The 19,570-nt window shown below is 47.0% G+C and overlaps 1 protein-coding gene across 1 annotated transcript in view; it reads left to right on the forward strand.

Moving 5' to 3' along the window:
* malrd1 (MAM and LDL receptor class A domain containing 1) overlaps positions 1 to 19,570 on the forward strand; it is a 449,626-nt gene that overhangs the window by 32,484 nt on the left and 397,572 nt on the right. Inside the window, 2 exon segments of the mRNA XM_068053300.1 lie at positions 13,617 to 13,708; positions 13,845 to 14,006. Of these exon segments, the coding sequence (XP_067909401.1) occupies positions 13,617 to 13,708; positions 13,845 to 14,006 (254 nt within the window).

Genomic DNA, 19,570 nt, shown 5'->3' on the forward strand with positions numbered 1-19,570 from the left:
AAGGAAGAGCAGTGGATGTGGTGTATATGGATTTTAGCAAGGCGTTTGATAAGGTTCCCCATGGTAGGCTCATTCAGAAAGTAAGGAGGCATGGGATTCAGGGAAAGTTGACTGTCTGGATACAAAATTGGCTGGCCCATAGAAGTCAGAGGGTGGTAGTAGATGGAAAGTATTCAGCATGGAGCTCAGTGACCAGTGGTGTTCCACAAGTTCTGGGACCTCTGCTCTTTGTGATTTTTATAAATGACTTGGATGAGGAAGTGGAAGGCTGGGTTAGCAAGTTTGCCGATGACACGAAGGTTGCTGGAGTTGTGGATAGTGTGGAAGGCTGTTGTAAGTTGCAACGGGACATTGACAGGATGCAGAGCTGGGCTGAGAAGTGGCAGATGGAGTTCAACATGGAAAAGTGTGAAGTAATTCATTTTGGAAGGTCGAATTTGAATGCAGAATACAGGATTAAAGACAGGATTCTTGGTAGTGTGAAGGAACAGAGGGATCTTGGGGTCCATGTCCATAGATCGCTCAAAGTTGCCACCCAAGTTGATAGGGTCGGTAAGAAGGCATATGGTGTGTTGGCTTTCATTAACAGGGGGATTGAGTTTAAGAGCCGCGAGGTTATGCTGCAGCTCTATAAGGCCCTGGTTCGACCACACTTGGAATATTGTGTTCAGTTCTGGTCGCCTCATTATAGGAAGGATGTGGAAGCTTTAGAGAGGGTGCAGAGGAGATTTACCAGGATGCTGCCTGGACTGGAGGGCATGTCCTACGAAGAAAGATTGAGGGAGCTAGGGCTTTTCTCATTGGAGCGAAGAAGGATGAGAGGTGACTTGATAGAGGGGTACAAGATGATGAGAGGCATAGATAGAGTGGATAGCCAGAGACTTTTTCCCAGGGTGGAAAGAGCTATCACCGGGGGGCATAATTTTCAGGTGATTGGAGGAAGGTTTCGGGGAGATGTCAGAGGTAGGTTCTTTACACAGAGAGTGGTGGGTGCGTGGAATGCACTGCCAGCGGTGGTAGTAGAAGCAGATACATTAGGGGCATTTAAGCGACTCTTGGATAGGTATATGGATGATAATAGAATGAAGGGTAGGTAGTTAGTTTGATCTTAGAGTAGGTTAAAGGTTCGGCACAACATCATGGGCCGAAGGGCCTGTACTGTGCTGTACTGTTCTATGTTCTATGTTCTATGAAAATGGACAATTTCACATTTTCCCGCATTATACTCCATTTGCCAGATCTTTTCCCACTCACTTAACCTATCTATATCCCTTTGTAGCCTCCTTACGTCCTCTTCACAACTTACTTTCCTACCTATCTTTGTGTCATCAGCAAATTTAGCAATCATACCTTTGGTCCCTTCATCCAAGTAATTTATATAAATTGTAAAAAGTTGAGGCCCCAGCACTGACCCCTGTGGCACACCACACATTACATCTTGCCAACTGGAAAAACGACCCATTTATTCCTACTCTCTGTTTCCTGTTGGCTAGCCTATCCATGCCAATATGTTGCCTCCTACACCATGAACTTTTATTTTCCGCAATATCCTTTGATGTGGCATCTTATCAAATGCCTTCTGGAATTCTAAGTACAATACAACCAGTGGTTCCCCTTTATCCACAGCACATGTTACTTCTTCAAAGAACTCCAACAAATTTGTTAAACATGATTTCCCTTTCACAAAACCATGTTGACTCTGCCTGATCACCTTGAATTTTTATAAATGCCCTGCTACAACATCTTTCGTAATAGTTTCTGATGTTGTTCAACAATTACAGATTGGTCTGGTGGTCCGAGTAATAGGTGAAAATGCTTAACACAGTATATCAAATTCTTGTCTCCACTATCTCAACAAAGATGATTTTTTAAATGTGATAGTGCTTCTGTCAAAATAACTAAATAGAATTAAGCACTTACACAATAACATTGCCCATTGTAATTTTCCAGCTTTAGTCTTTTTTCGCTCCTTGTTGACGTTTAACACATATTTTAGGTTGTAATCATATCAATAGTTTGTGTGGTCAGTATATAACCTGCATGATGCTGCAGCAGAATGCATTGGATATGCTGTTACTTTGATTTTGCTGACTTGGCAGAGAGCAGTACATTCTGAAGGATGAAGCAATTTGTTTGATCGCAACTCCTGGCATTCAGTTAGGTCAAATGGCATGAGACTTCACTGATTAGTAGTCGAAAAGAGAAAATGGTAGAAACATCAGGCAGCACAAGCTACATCTGTGGAGAGAACAGAAAACTTAATATTCTGAATGTGCAAACTCTTCATCAGAGCTGGAAAATGTCACAAACAAACAACATTTAAAAAGGAACATGACAAGAAGAGGGACAAAAATGTAATCACGAATTTATGGAAGAAAAGAAATGGAATGAACACTGCAAAGTGCTTAAATTGAAAAGAGGAGGTGGTTAAAACGATAAGTATGAGAAAACATGAGGCATAATAAGAGAAAGAAAAGGCATATTCAAGACATAGGCCAGGATTTTACCCTTGGCGGATGGGCGCTGTCCACCGACTGAAATGTCAGTGGTGAACCCACTTCCACCTGGCCTGGGGATCTGACCCATATTTTACGGGTCCCTGGCCTTTAATTGCTCTGAGACGGGTCTTCCACCCGCTTGAGGCAGGAAGTCCCGCCTAACAGAGCTGCCGACCAATCAGCAGGCTGGCAGCTCTTAGTCCCAGCAATACCACTAAGAGTGATGGCAATAGCTTGGACTGCAGCCCAGCTATCCGAAGAAGATGTCAGGGAGCCCAGAACCAAGGTAGGTTTTGGTTGCCTCACTGAGAGTGACCGGTCGGGCCCCAGTTAGGCAAGGGTGGTCGACTGGGGGAACAGGGGATGTTTTGGGTGACACAAAAACAAGAAATGCTGGATTCACTCAGCAGGTCTGGCAGCATCTGTGGAAAGAGAAGCAGAGTTAACGTTTCGGGTCAGTGACCCTTCTTCGGAACTGACAAATATTAGAAAAGTCACAGATTATAAACAAGTGAGGTGGGGGTGGGGCAAGAGATAACAAAGGAGAAGGTGCAGATTGGACCAGGCCACATAGCTGACCAAAAGGTCACGGAGCAAAGGCAAACAATATGTTAATGGTGTTTTGAAAGACAAAGCATTAGTACAGGTTAGGTGTGAATATACTGAATATAGAACATCAGCAAGTGCAAACCTGAAGAAAAACAACCTGAAAAAAACAGTGGGTAAGCAAACTGAACAAACTAAGATGAAATGAAATAAATGCAAAAAAAGATTGTAAAAAATGTAAAAAGGAATGCAAAAAAAAGGAAGAAAAAATAACTAAAAATGACTAAAAATGAAAGTAAAGTGGGGGGCTGTCATGCTCTGAAATTATTGAACTCAATGTTCAGTCCGGCAGGCTGTAGTGTGCCTAATCGGTAGATGAGATGCTGTTCCTCGAGCTTGCGTTGATGTTCACTGGAACACTGCAGCAATCCCAGGACAGAGATGTGAGCATGAGAGCAGGGGGGAGTGTTGAAATGGCAAGCAACCGGAAGCTCAGGGTCCTGCTTGCGGACTGAGCGGAGATGTTCCGCAAAGCGGTCACCCAGTCTGCGCTTGGTCTCCCCAATGTAGAGGAAACCACACTGTGAGCAGCGAATACAGTATACTACATTGAAAGAAGTACAAGTAAATCGCTGCTTCACCTGAAAGGAGTGTTTGGGGCCTGGGATAGTGAGGAGAGAGGAGGTAAATGGGCAGGTATTACACCTCCTGCGATTGCAAGGGAAGGTGCCCTGGGACGGGGACGAGGTGGTGGGGGTAATGGAGGAGTGGACCAGGGTGTCGCGGAGGGAACGATCCCTTCGGAATGCTGACAGGGGAAGGGAGGGGAAGATGTGACTGGTAGTGGCATCACGCTGGAGGTGGCGAAAATGGCGGAGGATGATCCTTTGGATATGGAGGCTGGTGGGATGAAAAGTGAGGACAAGGGGAACCCTGTCACGGTTCTGGGAGGGAGGGGAAGGGGTGAGGGTAGAGGTGCGGGGAATGGGTCGGACACGGTTGAGGGCCCTGTCAACCACAGTGGGGGGAAATCCTCGGTTGAGGAAAAAGGAGGTCATATCAGAAGCACCGTCATGGAAGGTAGCATCATCAGAGCAGATGCGTCGGAGACGGAGAAACTGGGAGAATGGAATGGAGTCCTTACAGGAGGTAGGGTGTGAAGAAGTGTAGTCGAGGTAGCTGTGGGAGTCAGTGGGCTTATAATGGATATTGGTAGACAACCTATCCCCAGAGATGGAGACAGAGAAGTCGAGGAAGGGAAGGGAAGTGTCAGAGATGGACCATGTAAAGGTGAGAGAAGGGTGGAAATTGGAAGCAAAGTTGATAAAGTTTTCTAGTTCGGGGCGGGAGCAGGAAACGGCACCGATACAGTCATCAATGTACCGGAAAAAGAGTTGGGGGAGGGGGCCTGAGTAGGACTGGAACAAAGAATGCTCGACATATCCCACAAAAAGACAGGCATAACTAGGACCCATGCGGGTACCCATAGCGACACCTTTTACTTGAAGGAAGTGCGTGGAGTTGAAGGAGAAGTTGTTCAATGTGAGAACAAGTTCAGCCAGGCGGAGGAGGGTGGTGGTGGATGGGGACTGGTTGGGCCTCTGTTCCAGGAAGAAGCGGAGAGCCCTCAAACCATCCTGGTGGGGGATGGAGGTGTAGAGCGATTGGATGTCCATAGTGAAGAGGAGGCGGTTGGGACCAGGAAACTGGAAATTGTCAAAATGACGTAGGGCGTCAGAAGAGTCACGGATGTAGGTGGGAAGAGACTGGACCAGCGGAGAAAAGATAGAGTCTAGATAGGAAGAAATAAGTTCAGTTGGGCAGGAGCAGGCTGACACAATGGGTCTGCCGGGACAGTCCCGTTTGTGGATTTTGGGAAGGAGGTAGAAGCGGGCTGTCTGGGGTTGCGGGACTATGAGGTTGGAAGCCGTAGAGGGAAGATCTCCAGAGGAGATGAGGTCAGTGACAGTCCTTTGGACGGTGGCTTGATGTTCGGTGGTGGGGTCATGGTCCAGAGGGAGGTAGGAAGAGGTGTCTGTGAGTTGGCGTTGAGCTTCTGCAAGGTAGAGGTCGGTACGCCATACAACAACAGCACCACCCTTGTCTGCAGGTTTGATGACCATGTCGGGGTTAGACCTGAGAGAACGGAGTGCCTCAAGTTCAGAGGGGGACAGGTTAGAGTGAGTGAGGGGGGCAGAGAAATTGAGACGACCAATGTCTCGCCGACAGTTTTCAATGAAGAGATCAAGAGCGGGTAAGAGGCCAGGGTGAGGGGTCCAGGAAGAGGGAGAATGCTGGAGGCGGGTGAATGGGTCTGCTGGTCGGGGGGAGGACTCCTGGTCAAAGAAGTGAGCCCGGAGGCGGAGGCGATGGAAGAAGAGCTCAACGTCATGCCGAGCGCGAAATTCATTGAGGTGGGGGCGTAAGGGGATAAAACTGAGTCCTTTGCTGAGTACAGAACGCTCAGCATCAGAGAGGGGGAGGTCAGAGGGTATAGTGAATACACGGCAAGGGGTCAGATCAGAAGGGGTGGGGTCAGAGGGAAGTGAAGCGGAAGGAGGATCTGGAGGGGCATTTGTCCCCATCAGCTGCTGGAGCTTGCGTTCCTTAACACCTGAAAGGAAGAAAAAAAGTTTTTTGTTAATGCGTCGGATGAGACGTAAGATGAGATGAAACTGCAGAGTTCTGGGTGTTTAGTTTAGTTTAGAGATCCAGCACTGAAACAGGCCCTTCGGCCCACCGAGTCTGTGCCAACCATCAACCACCCATTTATACTAATCCTACATTAATCCCATATTCCTACCACATCCCCAACTGTTCCTATATTTCCCTACCACCTACCTATACTAGGGGCAATTTATAATGGCCAAGTTACCTACCAACCTGCAAGTCTTTTGGCTGTGGGAGGAAACCGGAGCACCCGGAGAAAACCCACGTAGACACAGGGAGAACTTGCAAACTCCACACATGCAGTATCCAGAATTGAACGCGGGTCGCTGGAGCTGTGAGGCTGCGGTGCTAAACCACTGCGCCACTGTGCCGCCCCAGGGTGGTTGGGGTAGTGGGAGCGGGTGGTTGGATTCTGGAACACACTGTCTGAAGGGGTGGTGGAGGCAGGAACCCTCACTACATTTAAGAAGTATTTAGATGAGCACTTGAAACGCCATAGCATACAAGGCTACAGTTAAAGTGCTGGAAAATGGGATTAGAATAAATAGGTGCTTGATGGCCATCACAAACACGATGGGCCGAAGAGTCTGTTTCTGTGCTGTATAACTCTATGACTCTATGACTCCATCGGGCACAGGGTGCCCGATCATGAGGTCCACCCCACCCTGTCCCAGGCTGTCAGAGAGCCACCTGCTTTTGTCAGGCGGCTTCTCTCGGGCTTCAGCTGCCTGACCAGCCACGGGTAAAATCCCATGGCGGCAGGCGGAGGCCCTTAAGTGGCCGTTAAGTGGCCACTTAATTGCCTTGATCGGCCTGAGGTGGGTGGGCCTTTTTTCTCTGCCACCGCCCTGCGTAAAGTGGCGGCGGAGGCGGGAGCGGGTTGGTGAGGGCCCCCCAAGCCTCCCACTGCATTTTACACTTCCACGCCCACCCCCACCACCTTCCCGCTCTTTGGGGGGAACGTAAAATTCAGCCCATGGAGTGTGTGTGAATAGCTAAAAGGATGGGAACAGGCAAGTGTAACAGAAGCATGAAAAACTTGCCGAGCAGAGCAATCTCCATTAGTCCAGGAGCCTGGTAGAAGAATAAAGCAGGTCAGCACTTAGGGTGCTGGGGAATAAATGTTGGATGTGTCATGTAATAATCCAATATTTGTTCGAGAGTTTAGTTAAAATACTCAAGGGAAGTTGAATAACAATCAATAATAGATCGTGCACACGTTGCCAAATTGAGGGTAAGCTAAATGATTAATGGACTTGGCCTTTGATCTTCCAGATAGGACTTGGCAAGAAAAAAAGTAAAACTTGCATTTATCCAAAATATGGCATGTCCAACAGTGCAACAGTCCCTCAGTACTGTACTGTCAGCCTAGGTTATATCAACACAAATGCAAAATACTGCGGATGCTGGAAATCTGAAACAAAAACAGAAAATGTTGGAAATACTCAGCAGATGAAAGGTCACAGACTTGAAACATTAACTCTGTTTATCTCTCCACAGATGCTGTCTGACTTGCAGCATTTTCTGTTTTTGTTTGAGCCTAGATTGTATGTTCAACACCAATGGTGGTGGGGGAATAGAGGTTAGACGTGTAGTATAATAATACAATATTTATTTTAGAGGTTAGTTAAAATACTCAAGGGCAATTGAATAAAATTAGATAATGGATTGGGCATTCGGTGTTGCCAGATTGAGGATAATCTTAATGATTAATGGACTCAACCTTTGATCGTCTTCCAGTTTGGACTTAGTGAGCAAGTATACTTAAATGTCTCTTGCTTTAGTCTCTTTTGGCTATTTGCAGATCTTGTCTTTAACTTGCCATGACAGTTCCAGGAAGGGTGAAAGCCGTGAGAAAGCTGAAGGGCTGGATTTTGTTCCCAGCCTGACAGCGGGGTGGGGAGGGGGACGTGCTGGAAAATCAGAGTGGCAGCGGCCACCACGGAACCCAACACCTGGATTGCCAAGGCTAATCTTTCCGGCAGCAGGGAAGTTCCATGGCGGCCCCTCTGTCGCTCTGTGACGGGACCCGTGTTAGCATATTTAAATTACATAGTAGCATGAGTGAAAATGGAAGCCGCAGTGATCTGACCCTCAGTTCCCGATCCGCAGTGTGATGTGCGGCACTTATGCCTTCACTTTTCTGTCCAGGAAAGCTGGTGCCATGATGTGGGGAAGGGGTGAACTCTGCACGATGGTGTACTGTTTGCAGGGCCGGCAATCTTTCAAAAATGGCGGCAGCATCTGCTCCTTTAACAGGTGATGCCATTCACGGTGTCACCAAGGCCACCCCCCTGCATGTGATTGGGGGCGCAGCCGTCAATATGTAAAGTGGCTTCCCGCTGAGTAGTTGCAGCAGCGCAGGTCACATGGGGGACGGCCGGCATGTTCCGCGCCTGCTGCCGGGACTAGCAGCGGGACGACAAAATCCAGCCCGCAATATCTGCCAGCTATTGCTAAATTTTGACCAAGGAATGATTTGGGTCAGAAATGATCTTCAGTAATAAGGCATTAGAAAACAAAATTACAGGTTAAGTGTAGATCTGACTGCCGGCTGATGTCATGAGTAAACTGTGACAAGAATAGATGTTATTCTATAACCCTATAGTCACCATGGAGACACAATGAAAAGTGCTGTTATAAAAAATGTAATCCAAATTTGTCAACTGTTTTCACGCAGTAAACCATGCACGGTTATTAATTTTGAAGGGATGAAAAACCAGGGAAAGAATAAGATGGCAATTAAATACAACAAGCAAGGGGAAATGTGGTTAAGTGGTTAAGTCATCAGAAATGCACAAATGTGAATTTTTCACAGAAAATGGGACCCTCCCAAGTCCCTGAAATTTTTGAAGATTTTTACAGTGTACAGATACCAAACCTCAATTTACTGTATTGCTGTTGCCAAAAGTGTACAATTTGTGTTGAAAAATTAATCGACTGTATGGCTCAATTAGAAATGAGATTGGATGGTCAGCATTTTAGACGATTGGAAAAAAGCAGTGTGCTATCCATCGAATTTACTCCATTCCAGTTACAGGTGGCTTAACTGATAAGAGGCACACTTACAGCAAGCAATTTCTTGTACGTTAGACAAATTCTGAAAACCAAAAAACAATTATTTTTATTGTTCCAATTGTGAAAATGTTAAACCTTCATAGAAATCTGTTGCCAAAATCAGTTCAAACAGACAGAACTTCTGATTATTGCTTCTCATTACTTATTCCAAATGGAACCGGCGACATAGGCCTGAATTTTATTCGCATGCCGCGCTCTGCGGCGGCGCACTTTGAACTCGGCGGCATGCCCGCATTCAGCAGCCACCGCAGAGCCCCCACGATATTACATGCAGGGCCTCATTAGCATCACTGCAATGTGTCACCACCCCCCCCTCTCCACCCCATATTACGTGGGGAGAGGTAAGACATCCGGCGCAGTGAGGAACCTTTTGTCAGCTGTGCAGCAGGTGCTGGGGCCCTATTTAAAGTGCCCCAGCACCTGCTTCCTGACAGCTATCAAAGAAATACTTACCTCACTATTGAAGAGTGGGGTTGCTGTCAATCTGGCCGCAAAGCAGAAAGTGCTGGAGAAAATCAGCAGGTGAGGCAGACTCTGTGGAGAGAGAAGCAGAGTTAACTTGTCCAAGTTCACTGACCTGAAAGTTATCTCTGCTTCTCTCTCCCCAGATGCTGCCTGACCTGCTGAGTTACCCCAGCACTTTCTGCTTTTTTGCCACATACTGTGTCTCAGTGTCCTGTGAAGTTGCGATCCTCTTCTTCCACTCAAGTGTAACATTCCTTCTTGTAGGCGGGCTGCACCTGGATGAATAATCTTAATTTTGCACATTGCAGAGCGTGAGAAATAAATGTACCATAAAAGGCAAATACACAACAGAAATAAAACCATAATTGAAGAATATCGGTATACTATGGGCTTCTAATCGTATGCCTGTAAAAAGCCACAGACTAATATGCATTTGGAATCTGTATTCATTCCTCTGGTAACTGCTATGTGAAAATACCTGTAACTCTAATTAAATGATCTTTGTAAAAAACCAGGAACATATGTTCATATTCTAGCTGCATTGCCAACTAGAAATATTACACCAATAACTATTATCAGCTGCTGCAGAAGAAAAGTGTTTGTGAACATGTGTCGATGTGTAATAAATGAAAATCCATCATAACAGCACAGATTTCATCACTAGTCCTGCACTGGTTTTCAAACATGTGCAAGATAAACCTTGCAGCTAAAAGTTAGAGCAGTTATACGGTGGAGTCACAAAAATCCGAGGATGGCGGAGGGATACTCGAGGGTGGCCCCACAGTTCAGCGAAGCCTCCCTGCTCACTCTCCTCCAGGCTTTGCAGGCAAGGCAGGAGGTCCTTTTCCCCAGTGATGGTAAGAAGAGGCCCTCCCGCCTGAACAAGGCAGTCTGGCTGGAGATGGCAGAGGAGGTGAGTAAATTGGAGCCATCCGGCGTCAAAGGGTTCAATGCCGGAAGAGGATGAACGAGCACTCCCCCAGTCAGCCGGGGCCCTCTAGGCCTCATGCACACAGGGTATGAGTGCCAAAGTCATCCACAGCCAAAGGGCAATCAGATCAGCAGCCTTCCTCCAGTCAGGCTGCTAGCACAGAGGTTGCACTGAGAACGGGCACTTGCAAGCATTTACAGAGAACACACTGTCACAAATGGGAATGCACGGATGTGACAGCAATGTAAATATGTCTTTCACTAAACGTTCAGCGCCAACATGTGTGTCCTTTTCTCTGTGTGAATGATGTGTGTCAGCATGCAGCGCCAATGTCACATCCCTTTGCAACGTTGGCCCTTCAGGAGAGCCACTGTGTGCAATAACATCATTGCCATGCCATCATTACTCTTGAGCATCTCCACGGATGCAGTGACGTGGACATTGGCTCAGTCAGCTGCTGCCTCTAATAATTTACACAGGGATGCTGCAGATGTGGACTGGTGCACATCAGGTGATCGAGGGTGATGTTTGGCTTGCAGAGCTCATGTCGTTTCCTATGGAGCAGAGAGCCTTTGTCTGTTAAGTCATTGCCGTACATCCCTAGCTCACTGCTAGCCCGGCATGCAAAACCTGGGTGCCATCTGCTGTCCCATCCGCCTTTCCTGTTGTAGGTCCTCAGCGTCCTCATAGTCAGTGAAGGAATCCTGTTGACGTCTCTCCTCAACCTACCAGGGCTTCCCCCTATTGGGTGTGTAGTTGTGCAGAGCACAGTGAGCAGCAAAGAAAAGATCTGGCCTTTTCAGCCTGTAGTACAGGGCATTACCCTATCACCCTTTCTGTCCAGACATTGGAAGCAATTTTTCAGCATGCCTGCTCATTGGTGTCTCTTGTAGCTCAGTGGCTGGCATTGTATCTCTCCTCTGCAGCAGTGGTGGGGTCTCACACTGGTGTTGGGAGCCATGTCTGCAAGGGATAGCCCTTGTCTCCAAGAAGCCACCCTCCATCTGAGCCAGTTTAGTGAACAACGGTGGCAGCTGGGACTGGTGCAGGGCCCAGGTGTCATGGCAATTGCCTGAGAAGCGGGCACAGATCTGCATGAAACATCTCCGGTGATCACATACCAGCTTCACCTAGATTGAGAGGATTCCTTTAAAGATAACGCCTGCAGCTGGTAGCCTGGTGGGAGGCCTGATGGCCACATGGGTGCAGTCGATGAACCCAAAAACCTATGGTTCTCTGGCAATGGTGCTGAAACTGATGGACCTCTGGGCCTCGCCATGAGAGTTCTTCCTGAAGCAGACATGCTCACTGGCCCTCCCTGATGCAGCAGTGCACTGCTGACTGTGTGACCCCACAAAGGTCTCTGGTGGGACCCTGAAATGCTACATAGGCGTCAAGTTTAAGAGCCGCTGCCACTATGAGGACCGCAGGCATAGATGTTCACCGGAGGCCATGGGCTGCAGGTCATCATTGAGCAGGGCACAGAGACATGTCACCACCCTCTCTACATACGCAATCGCCTCTGACACTGGTGCTCTGACATCCGATGGCTTGTCATGTGGAGCCTGTAGATGCGCGTTGACTGTAATGGCTAGCTCCCCCTGGGGGCTGCTGCTCACGACTGGGAGCCTCTACGTGGATCACACCTGCCTGTTGATTTTGGCTTTGGCGCATACAGATCCTCAGGAGAAGCGGATCACACAATGTAGGATGAGCCATACCCATTTCCATGTGATAAATAAAGTTGAATCCTTCATTTATTCGAAGGTTCCAAACAGGGCAGAGATTGATGTTGATGGGTACAGCAGGTGTTTTCATAGATTAACTATGTGGCATAGCATGGCATTGCCCATCTTGGATAACATTCAGAGTGGCACAGCATGACCCCATTAAGGTCCTAACAGCTGCATCGATTGCCCCCATCATCCATATAATCTTAACGCTCCTATCCTTTCTGGCACCCTCCCCACACACAGGGTGACCAGAGTGTCATTGCTCCTTCACTAACACAAACAAACACAGAGTGGACACAGTTTATGGAGGGAGGGTACAGAGTACCTCCCTTCATGCCTGCTGAGCTTTCCCTCCAGTCATCCCAGACCCCCTCCCTCCTCCCTTTAAGAATGTAGAGCTGAGATCCCTGTAATCCCCCCTCCTTCCTCCCACCCAGGATGCAGAGTGAGACCCCTGTAATCCCCCCTCCTTCCTCCCTTCCAGTATGCAGTGTGAGACCCCTGAATATCTGAACTTACCTTTACTAGCGAAAACTTCTGCCTTTGATGACCCGGCTTTTCTGTTTGTGAACGGGACGGCATGTGATGGCCACCTGTACAATGTAAAATCCGGAAGTGTCCATCAAGAGGCAGTGGGCTGCATAATCTGCAGAGGTAAGTACCGTTTTGAATATGGTAATTGGGGTGCCGCCGCTGAGTGGTGGGGGCGGGGAGGGGGGGCCACACCGAGGTCCCCACGCCACCGATAATATGCGGTGGGCCCTTCTCGACATCGGGAGTCAAGGAGGGCCTCTCCCGCAGAATTTTACCGGCCCCCGCACCGCAACCTGTGGCATTGAGGGGCCGGTAAAATTCAGCCCATAATCTTTCCATCAATATAGAATGTGCCTTATGTGTGATTGATATGAAAGAGAGAATCTCACTATATCAAAGTCTAGCGGAGATTTTCTGAACTTTCTTTTGATCAAAATGGTGATTACCTGATACTTATACATGCATTTGTAATCTTTTTCTCCTTTGATCAATAAATTACATATTTTTAGGTCAAGTAAAAAAGATTAAGCTCGATTACTGTTGTGCTACAAACAGTTAATGCTGTGCCTGGGGATAGGAGATGGAGAAATAAGATAGGCACAGTTGAAAAGGCAGGAGGGAGAGGAAGAGAGGCCTTGAAGGGAATATGAGGGTCCAATTGAGGAAAAGAAGGGAAAGGAATTCTACTAAGTGTGGGGTGGGGAGACAAAGAGAGAAACAGTTCTAGCCATCCTGTTGAGGAGGGTCAGAAAGAGGCAGTGATGTTGCCCTGTTACAGAAGAGATAGAAAGAGATAGAGCACGCGAGAGAACCTCTGCAACAAGTAGGGAGGTGGCAAGAAGAGAAAGGGAGAGATGCTATATCATGGGGATGGATGGAAAGAAACAGGACCTATTGAATGGAGAATACTCTGTAGAAGGAGAAGGCAGAGATACTCAATGAATTAAGGAAGAGCAAAATGATATAGAAGAACCATGTCTTGGCTAAGACCCATTGCTGGCTTTCCTGGGAATGAGAGGAATAGTTGTTGTCAGGACTTAGCAGTCCCATTTTATAAACAGTGTATCCTCTAACTCATTCTGAGCAAGTCACTGGGAGAACAATCAATATTCTTATATATTTGTTGAGTAAAGTAGTAATGAATAATCTTTTTTTTTGCAGCTTATTATCTATCTGTATCACATGAAGATAGTCCACAGCATTTTGCAACTCTACGAAGTGTTGTTTTCCTTCCTCCAAAAGAAAGTTGCCAGGTAGTTTGGTTTTCTTTTTGATGAAAATTAGAGGGAAACATTCAAAAAATGGTCTATTATTCAAGTATTGATACTTGATTTATTTTTCCCTTCAAAATTAACAGAAAATTAAATAATGTTGCCTTTTTCATGATAGATGAGGTTTTATTATCATTTTGGTCGAGTGAGTGGAATACTAAAAGTTGGATTGCACCAGCAGTACCATGGAGCTTTAATAGAAGTTTGGAAGCAGACGGTTGCACAGGAAAGCCAATGGAACCGAGAAGTTATCACAATCAACAGCTTAAGCAAATTTCAGGTTTGTAACTCTACTCACATTTAAAAAAAAGTTCTGACGGTCGCTTTATGCAGGAGGTGAGGGGGTCGGGTATGGAGACCTACACCTTCCCCTCTATGTTGGATTTACCATCCGGATGTGCTAGGTGGGCTCAAGAGATCAGTCTGTTATGGCACTTTTACCTGTTTACCATATGCAAATTGGGTGCCCACTCCACTGACCCTGCAACCTCAAGTTCTGAGGATCTTCAAAGCCAGGATGGGGTGAGGCTTTGGAATTATTCAGATACAAGAATGAGAATTAAAAATTTGAAGCATTGGAGGATCAGGAACTAATGTAGCTCAATGGGGACATGAGTATTGGGAGACTGTGACTTGGTGTGGGATAGGAGTACAAGCAACAGAGATTTGTCTATGTTCTAGCTTAGGAAGTGTGCAGAATGGGACAGCAGCTTGGAATTGTCAAGTTTGGAAGTGATTAAGGCATGGATGAGTGTTTCAGAGGAAGATGGGTGAAGATTGGGGTGGAAGTCCTGTTGGAAATAGATGGTTTTTGTGATGGCGAGGTTATTGGATCAGATGCTTGGCTCACCATTGAGTAGGATGCTGAAGTTGCAACAGTCTGGTTCATCCTGGAGGGTGGAATTAATGGCAAAGGTTTGTGGAAGTAGCTAAAGACAACGGCATTGGTTCTTTCCATATTTAGCTGGTAGTAGTTGCAACTAATCCAAGACTAGATGTTGGACAAGTGTTTTGACAGCACAGAGGAACATAAGCACAGGAGTAGGCCATTCAGACCCTTACTCCTGTTCTAACATTCTATTATCTCATGGCAGATCTGCATTTCAACTCCATTTAATCTGCCTAAGATCAATATCCCTTGATGCCCTTACCAAACAAAAATATACTCTTCTCAGTCTTGAAAGCTTCAATTGCCTTACCATTCTCAGTTTTTTTGGGAGAGGGAATTTCACATTTCTACTACTCTTTGTGTGAAAAAAAATGCTTTCTGATTTCACTCCTAGCTGGCTGAGCTCTCATTTTAAAATTACACTCTTTGTTCTGGGTTCTCCCACTGTAGAAAGTAAATTTGCAGTATCTACCCTAGCAAATCCTATAATGGGCTGGATTTTACCTTTGTAATGTGCTGGCAGCAGGAGGTCTGGTAGCAAGCAGGATACCCGGTAGTAGGTGCAGCTTGTTCGGCAGTGACCTTTTAGCCCAGCCACTGCATCACCATATCATTTCTGGCTTTCCGGACCAATTAGTGTGAGTGGGCATAATGACAACCCACATGAGGTGATTTCAACTCCAGGATATAAAGCAACATTCCAATTTGATGGAGTTTAGAGTTGGGAGCTCAACTGAAGGAATTGGCAGAATGGAGTCCAAATATTCAAAGGCTGTGCCTCGTTTTAGTGAACGCCTCCCTGGAAAGACTGCTAGGAGTTGTAAGGGCCCCTAGGGTGATATTTTTCCCTATTGATGGGAAGAAGAAGTCTGCAGTTGAAACAATGAAGATGTGGTTTGAGGTTGCCATGAGGTCAACAGCAAGAGCATTGTGCCAGCTCCTAGATTCAATGGCAAAAATAGCCAAAGTTGGACAGGAAAGCTGAGTACAGTGGCACTTTCACCTACATTCTGGGGTGTGAATCAACCCAACCCCCTCATTCTGTCTTCTCAAGCCTATTCTAGGGCATTGTCTTAAGTATGATGCTGTCACAGAGCTTTGCAATGATGTCTTTGCCATGGGACTATTGGCAACCTGCATGGAGAATCAAACGTGGCAGTTAAAAGTGTGCATGTAGACCTTCACCAATGGCTTGCACACTGTGGGCTAGACTTAGTCTCACCAGCGGGGCTCCCGGCGCTGTGCCGAAAAGGCAAGGGAAACCCCGCCTCGGCCTTTCGGAGCATCCTCCACGGCACGATTCAACGGCAGTTAGGCACTTGTGTGCCCAGTGCTGAGGTAACCGTCCCTTTGAGGGTGGGAATCGCGCCTCCAAGAGCGGCTGGCCAATCAGAGGGTCGGCAGCTCAGTAGTATTGGCAGTGCCACCAGGAGCGGTGATCACGACAGGAAGCTTGGAGCAGGCCCAGCGCTGGAGACCAGGACCAAGGGTAAGTGATGTGGGGTCACTGGGGCCAGTCCGGCAGGCCCCAGAGATGAGGGGGAGGATGGGGCAATGAGTGCAGGAGGGGGTTGTAATAGGAGGTGGGGTCTTTGCTGGTGGGGGCCCCTTGTGGGCCACAGATTGTCCACAGAGGAGCCCCCTCTCCCCTTCCCACCCCGACAAGCCCACAGGGAGGTCACTGAACTGGCTTAATTCCAGAAGCAGCAGGAAGAGGACCTTAAGGGGCCAATCAGTAACCATGTAAGGGCTTCAATTGACCTCTTGGCGGCAAGGTTGGCTTCGGGTGTTTCTGCCACCCCGACCTGATTGCACTGCGACAGGAAGGTGACGGGCCCTCTGTCCCCTGCCTCCCATCGCAATTCTATGGGCCCCTCCGCCTCCTAGCCCACCTCCAGGGGACCTATTAAATCCAGTCCCATGAAAGCCACCTTAAATAGGATGAGTTATACCCTTACCTTGACTCTTCATCGCCCCACTGATCTGCAGCAAAGTGCTCTTCAGCTCATTGCTAGCAGGGAAGTGTGGCTGGGCCATGAGTTGGATGATAAAGAAAGGGGACAAGGAAGTGGTAACTCAGCTCAAAGCGCTTCTCACCCGTTGAACTCTCCCCCCCCCCCCACCCCCCAGTCAGTACCCGACATGTTGCCCGTGACCTGATGATCGAGTCTGCCTCTGCACAGATGCAGATTGAGCAGTCTTTGCAGGGGCAGTCATGGGCTCCAAAAACCAGGGGATGTTGGTCAAGAGCATCTTAGTTGTCAGAGCAGGCATCTGGGCAGCTTGCCTACACCTCTGCTGAAACCACAGGGATTCATATTATTTGAACCTTTCATAAATTTACTGACTTACAACTGACTGCAGATATCAATATAATTCACATTGACTATCACTGTGACACACTGGAAACCTAAAACAGAGAATGTGAGGCTTCGCTGCCAGCTTGGACTTTTGCCTCACAGGAGCACTGGTGGGGGTGGAGCTGGGGGTGGGAGGTAGTCTGGGGATCATGGTGTTGTAGCCTTATCTCTTGATATGAATTTACATATAGGAAAGATCTACACTAACAGCAGCACCCAGCAGCCTCTGTCCTCTAATATCAGTGTTGATGATTTTCCCTTATCACTATGGGTATTTGACATTGTGAACAAATGTAAGAAGGTGTTCTCTGGTGAAATTATAAAAAATCATGGTTTTGCTAGAGATATCAACAAGAACAAGTCATCCAGTCGTCCAAGAAATTATCCCTGCACTGTTTTAGAACTTATCGCTGTGTGCATCAGAAATGCTACTAAACAAAACGTGGCTGATAATATTGTGACAGGTGCCCCAATGAAAATCAGACATGGAAATCCAAAGACTGAAGTACATCTGAGAGGCCTCTTGTGCTCCAGTGAATGTGATGCATGTAAAGGGGGTCAGGAACTGTGCAAAGGCTGTCACCAAGCATATTAGGCTCCTGAGTCTATGTCAATAAGATGCCTGCACACATTTTTGCTTGGAATGGACACTGAAGGGAGGCTGCCATTATTCTTTTTAAACATTTGGGGCTGGATTTTGTTGAGGTCCCGACATCAGGATCTGTAGCGGGGAAGGCTGGAAGATTGTACTGGAAACGGCCCACCACAGAGCTCGACACCAGGAGTGCTGGGCCCGATCTTCCCGGTGGCGGCGTGGATCCGTGGCAGCCCCCTGGCCCTCGTCGTTGGTTGCTGGGATCCGACTTTGAATATGTAAATTAAGAAAATGAATATATTTAAATACAATTGTCAACAATCTTACCCGCTGCCGGGTTCTTCCGAGCAGTGGCCGGCACTCACGTGCTTTCACTTTCCTGTCCAGGGAATGCTGTCGCCACAGAGGTGGGGAAGGGGGGAACTTAGGACTTTTAGTGTAGTGGGGGGAGTTACGGGCTCCAATCAGCATTGTTAGTGTGAGGGGGGGGAGGGGTGACCTCTGCACTTTGAACATTTTGGGGACGTGAAAAGGTCAAAACTCGCATGTAAGTCTTTTGTTGGCAGGGGGAGAGGGCAACTATTATCTGTAAGTGTTATTGGGAGGGGGAAGGGGTGATATTTTTTATGGCGGTGTACTAGGGAGTACGGTTTTAAATATTTAAATTTAGCGGCAGGTCTGGCTGCCCTTTAAAAATGGCGCCACGCCTGCACACAGGCAGCTGACGCCGTTGCCAGCGTCACAGAGCCTGCCCCCACCACATGATTGGGGGGAAAGGGCCCGATCCCCATATTATCTTGAGCCACTGCGCGGTAGATCACGGTGGCATCACAGCGCACAGCCCGCATGTGTGGGCTGCCATTTTATTTGCCCACCACTACTCCCGGTTGTGGGAGAATAACATTCAGCCCTGTATCTCTATCGTATGCTCCGCTCGCTCCTATTGGTGGTGCACCCATAGCCAGTAATCACTCCTAACCCACACTGCAAAAGCCCACATTGGGCAACTAGTAGCCACTCACTAGTTGCGAACAGCCGATAACATGACCCTATTGCTCTTAGCCTGTTACAAGAGATGCACCAGTGTATCAGTAAATAATGAAACTTGGCTGCCCTTACTAATGATTTGAATCCAAGTATGCATTCTTGGCTCCAATACGGAGGGAAGACTTTCACGATTTATAAGAAAATCATAAATCTATTCTTCATAAACTTTTATGGTTTCATTATAAATAGTGATCAGCAGAATTGTTCTTCACAATATCTGTCGACATCAAACACTTAAAAAAATTGTATTTAATATATTTTGTGAAGCAGATGGGAGTCAATGAGCTCAAGTTACAGAAATTTGAGGGTTTGGATAACTTAGGTTGCTTTAGCGAAACTCATGGGTCATGATGTCAGTCGAAACCCTTGATTGATCTGCTGATTTATAACTTGTTCATAACCTGTTGCTTTAGGAATTGTAATTCAATTTCAGAATCAGTAGAGTTTAATTATTTATTAAAAATGAAGGATACTCACACATTGAAACTTGACTGTTTGAAAATTTTGATACAATTTTACAAATCTGTTCTTTCTGTGTGTTGTCACGGACCTATAATTATTTTTTCTCCTCGGAATAAAAACAGTGTGTGTGCCTTTAAAACTTTGTTAAAAACAGTGCACCTGTAAGGGAGAGAAGATTCTGGAATTCCTGAGACACAGTGTGCACAGCTGCATTTTTGTTGCCCTGGGCAACAAAAAGGAAAGTGAGGTCACATGATGTGATGTTTCCACTTTGTGTGTGGAACTGGCAGAAACTGGCTGAAACCAAATGGTTCTGAGAGACTTTCCAGTGAGGCAAACTAAAGAAAAGGAGCTGGTTTATTCTCTCTCAGAAAAATTCTACAAGAAACTACAAGCCAAGTTAATTCCCTGAGTAAAGAAGAAAAGCCTTCTTTTTCAAGAATCTGTTGTATTGCCGTGCTCATCGTTCAAAGGACTGTTTAACGCCTACT

This window comes from Heterodontus francisci, chromosome 2, assembly GCF_036365525.1.
Source record: "Heterodontus francisci isolate sHetFra1 chromosome 2, sHetFra1.hap1, whole genome shotgun sequence".
NCBI lineage: Eukaryota > Metazoa > Chordata > Chondrichthyes > Heterodontiformes > Heterodontidae > Heterodontus > Heterodontus francisci.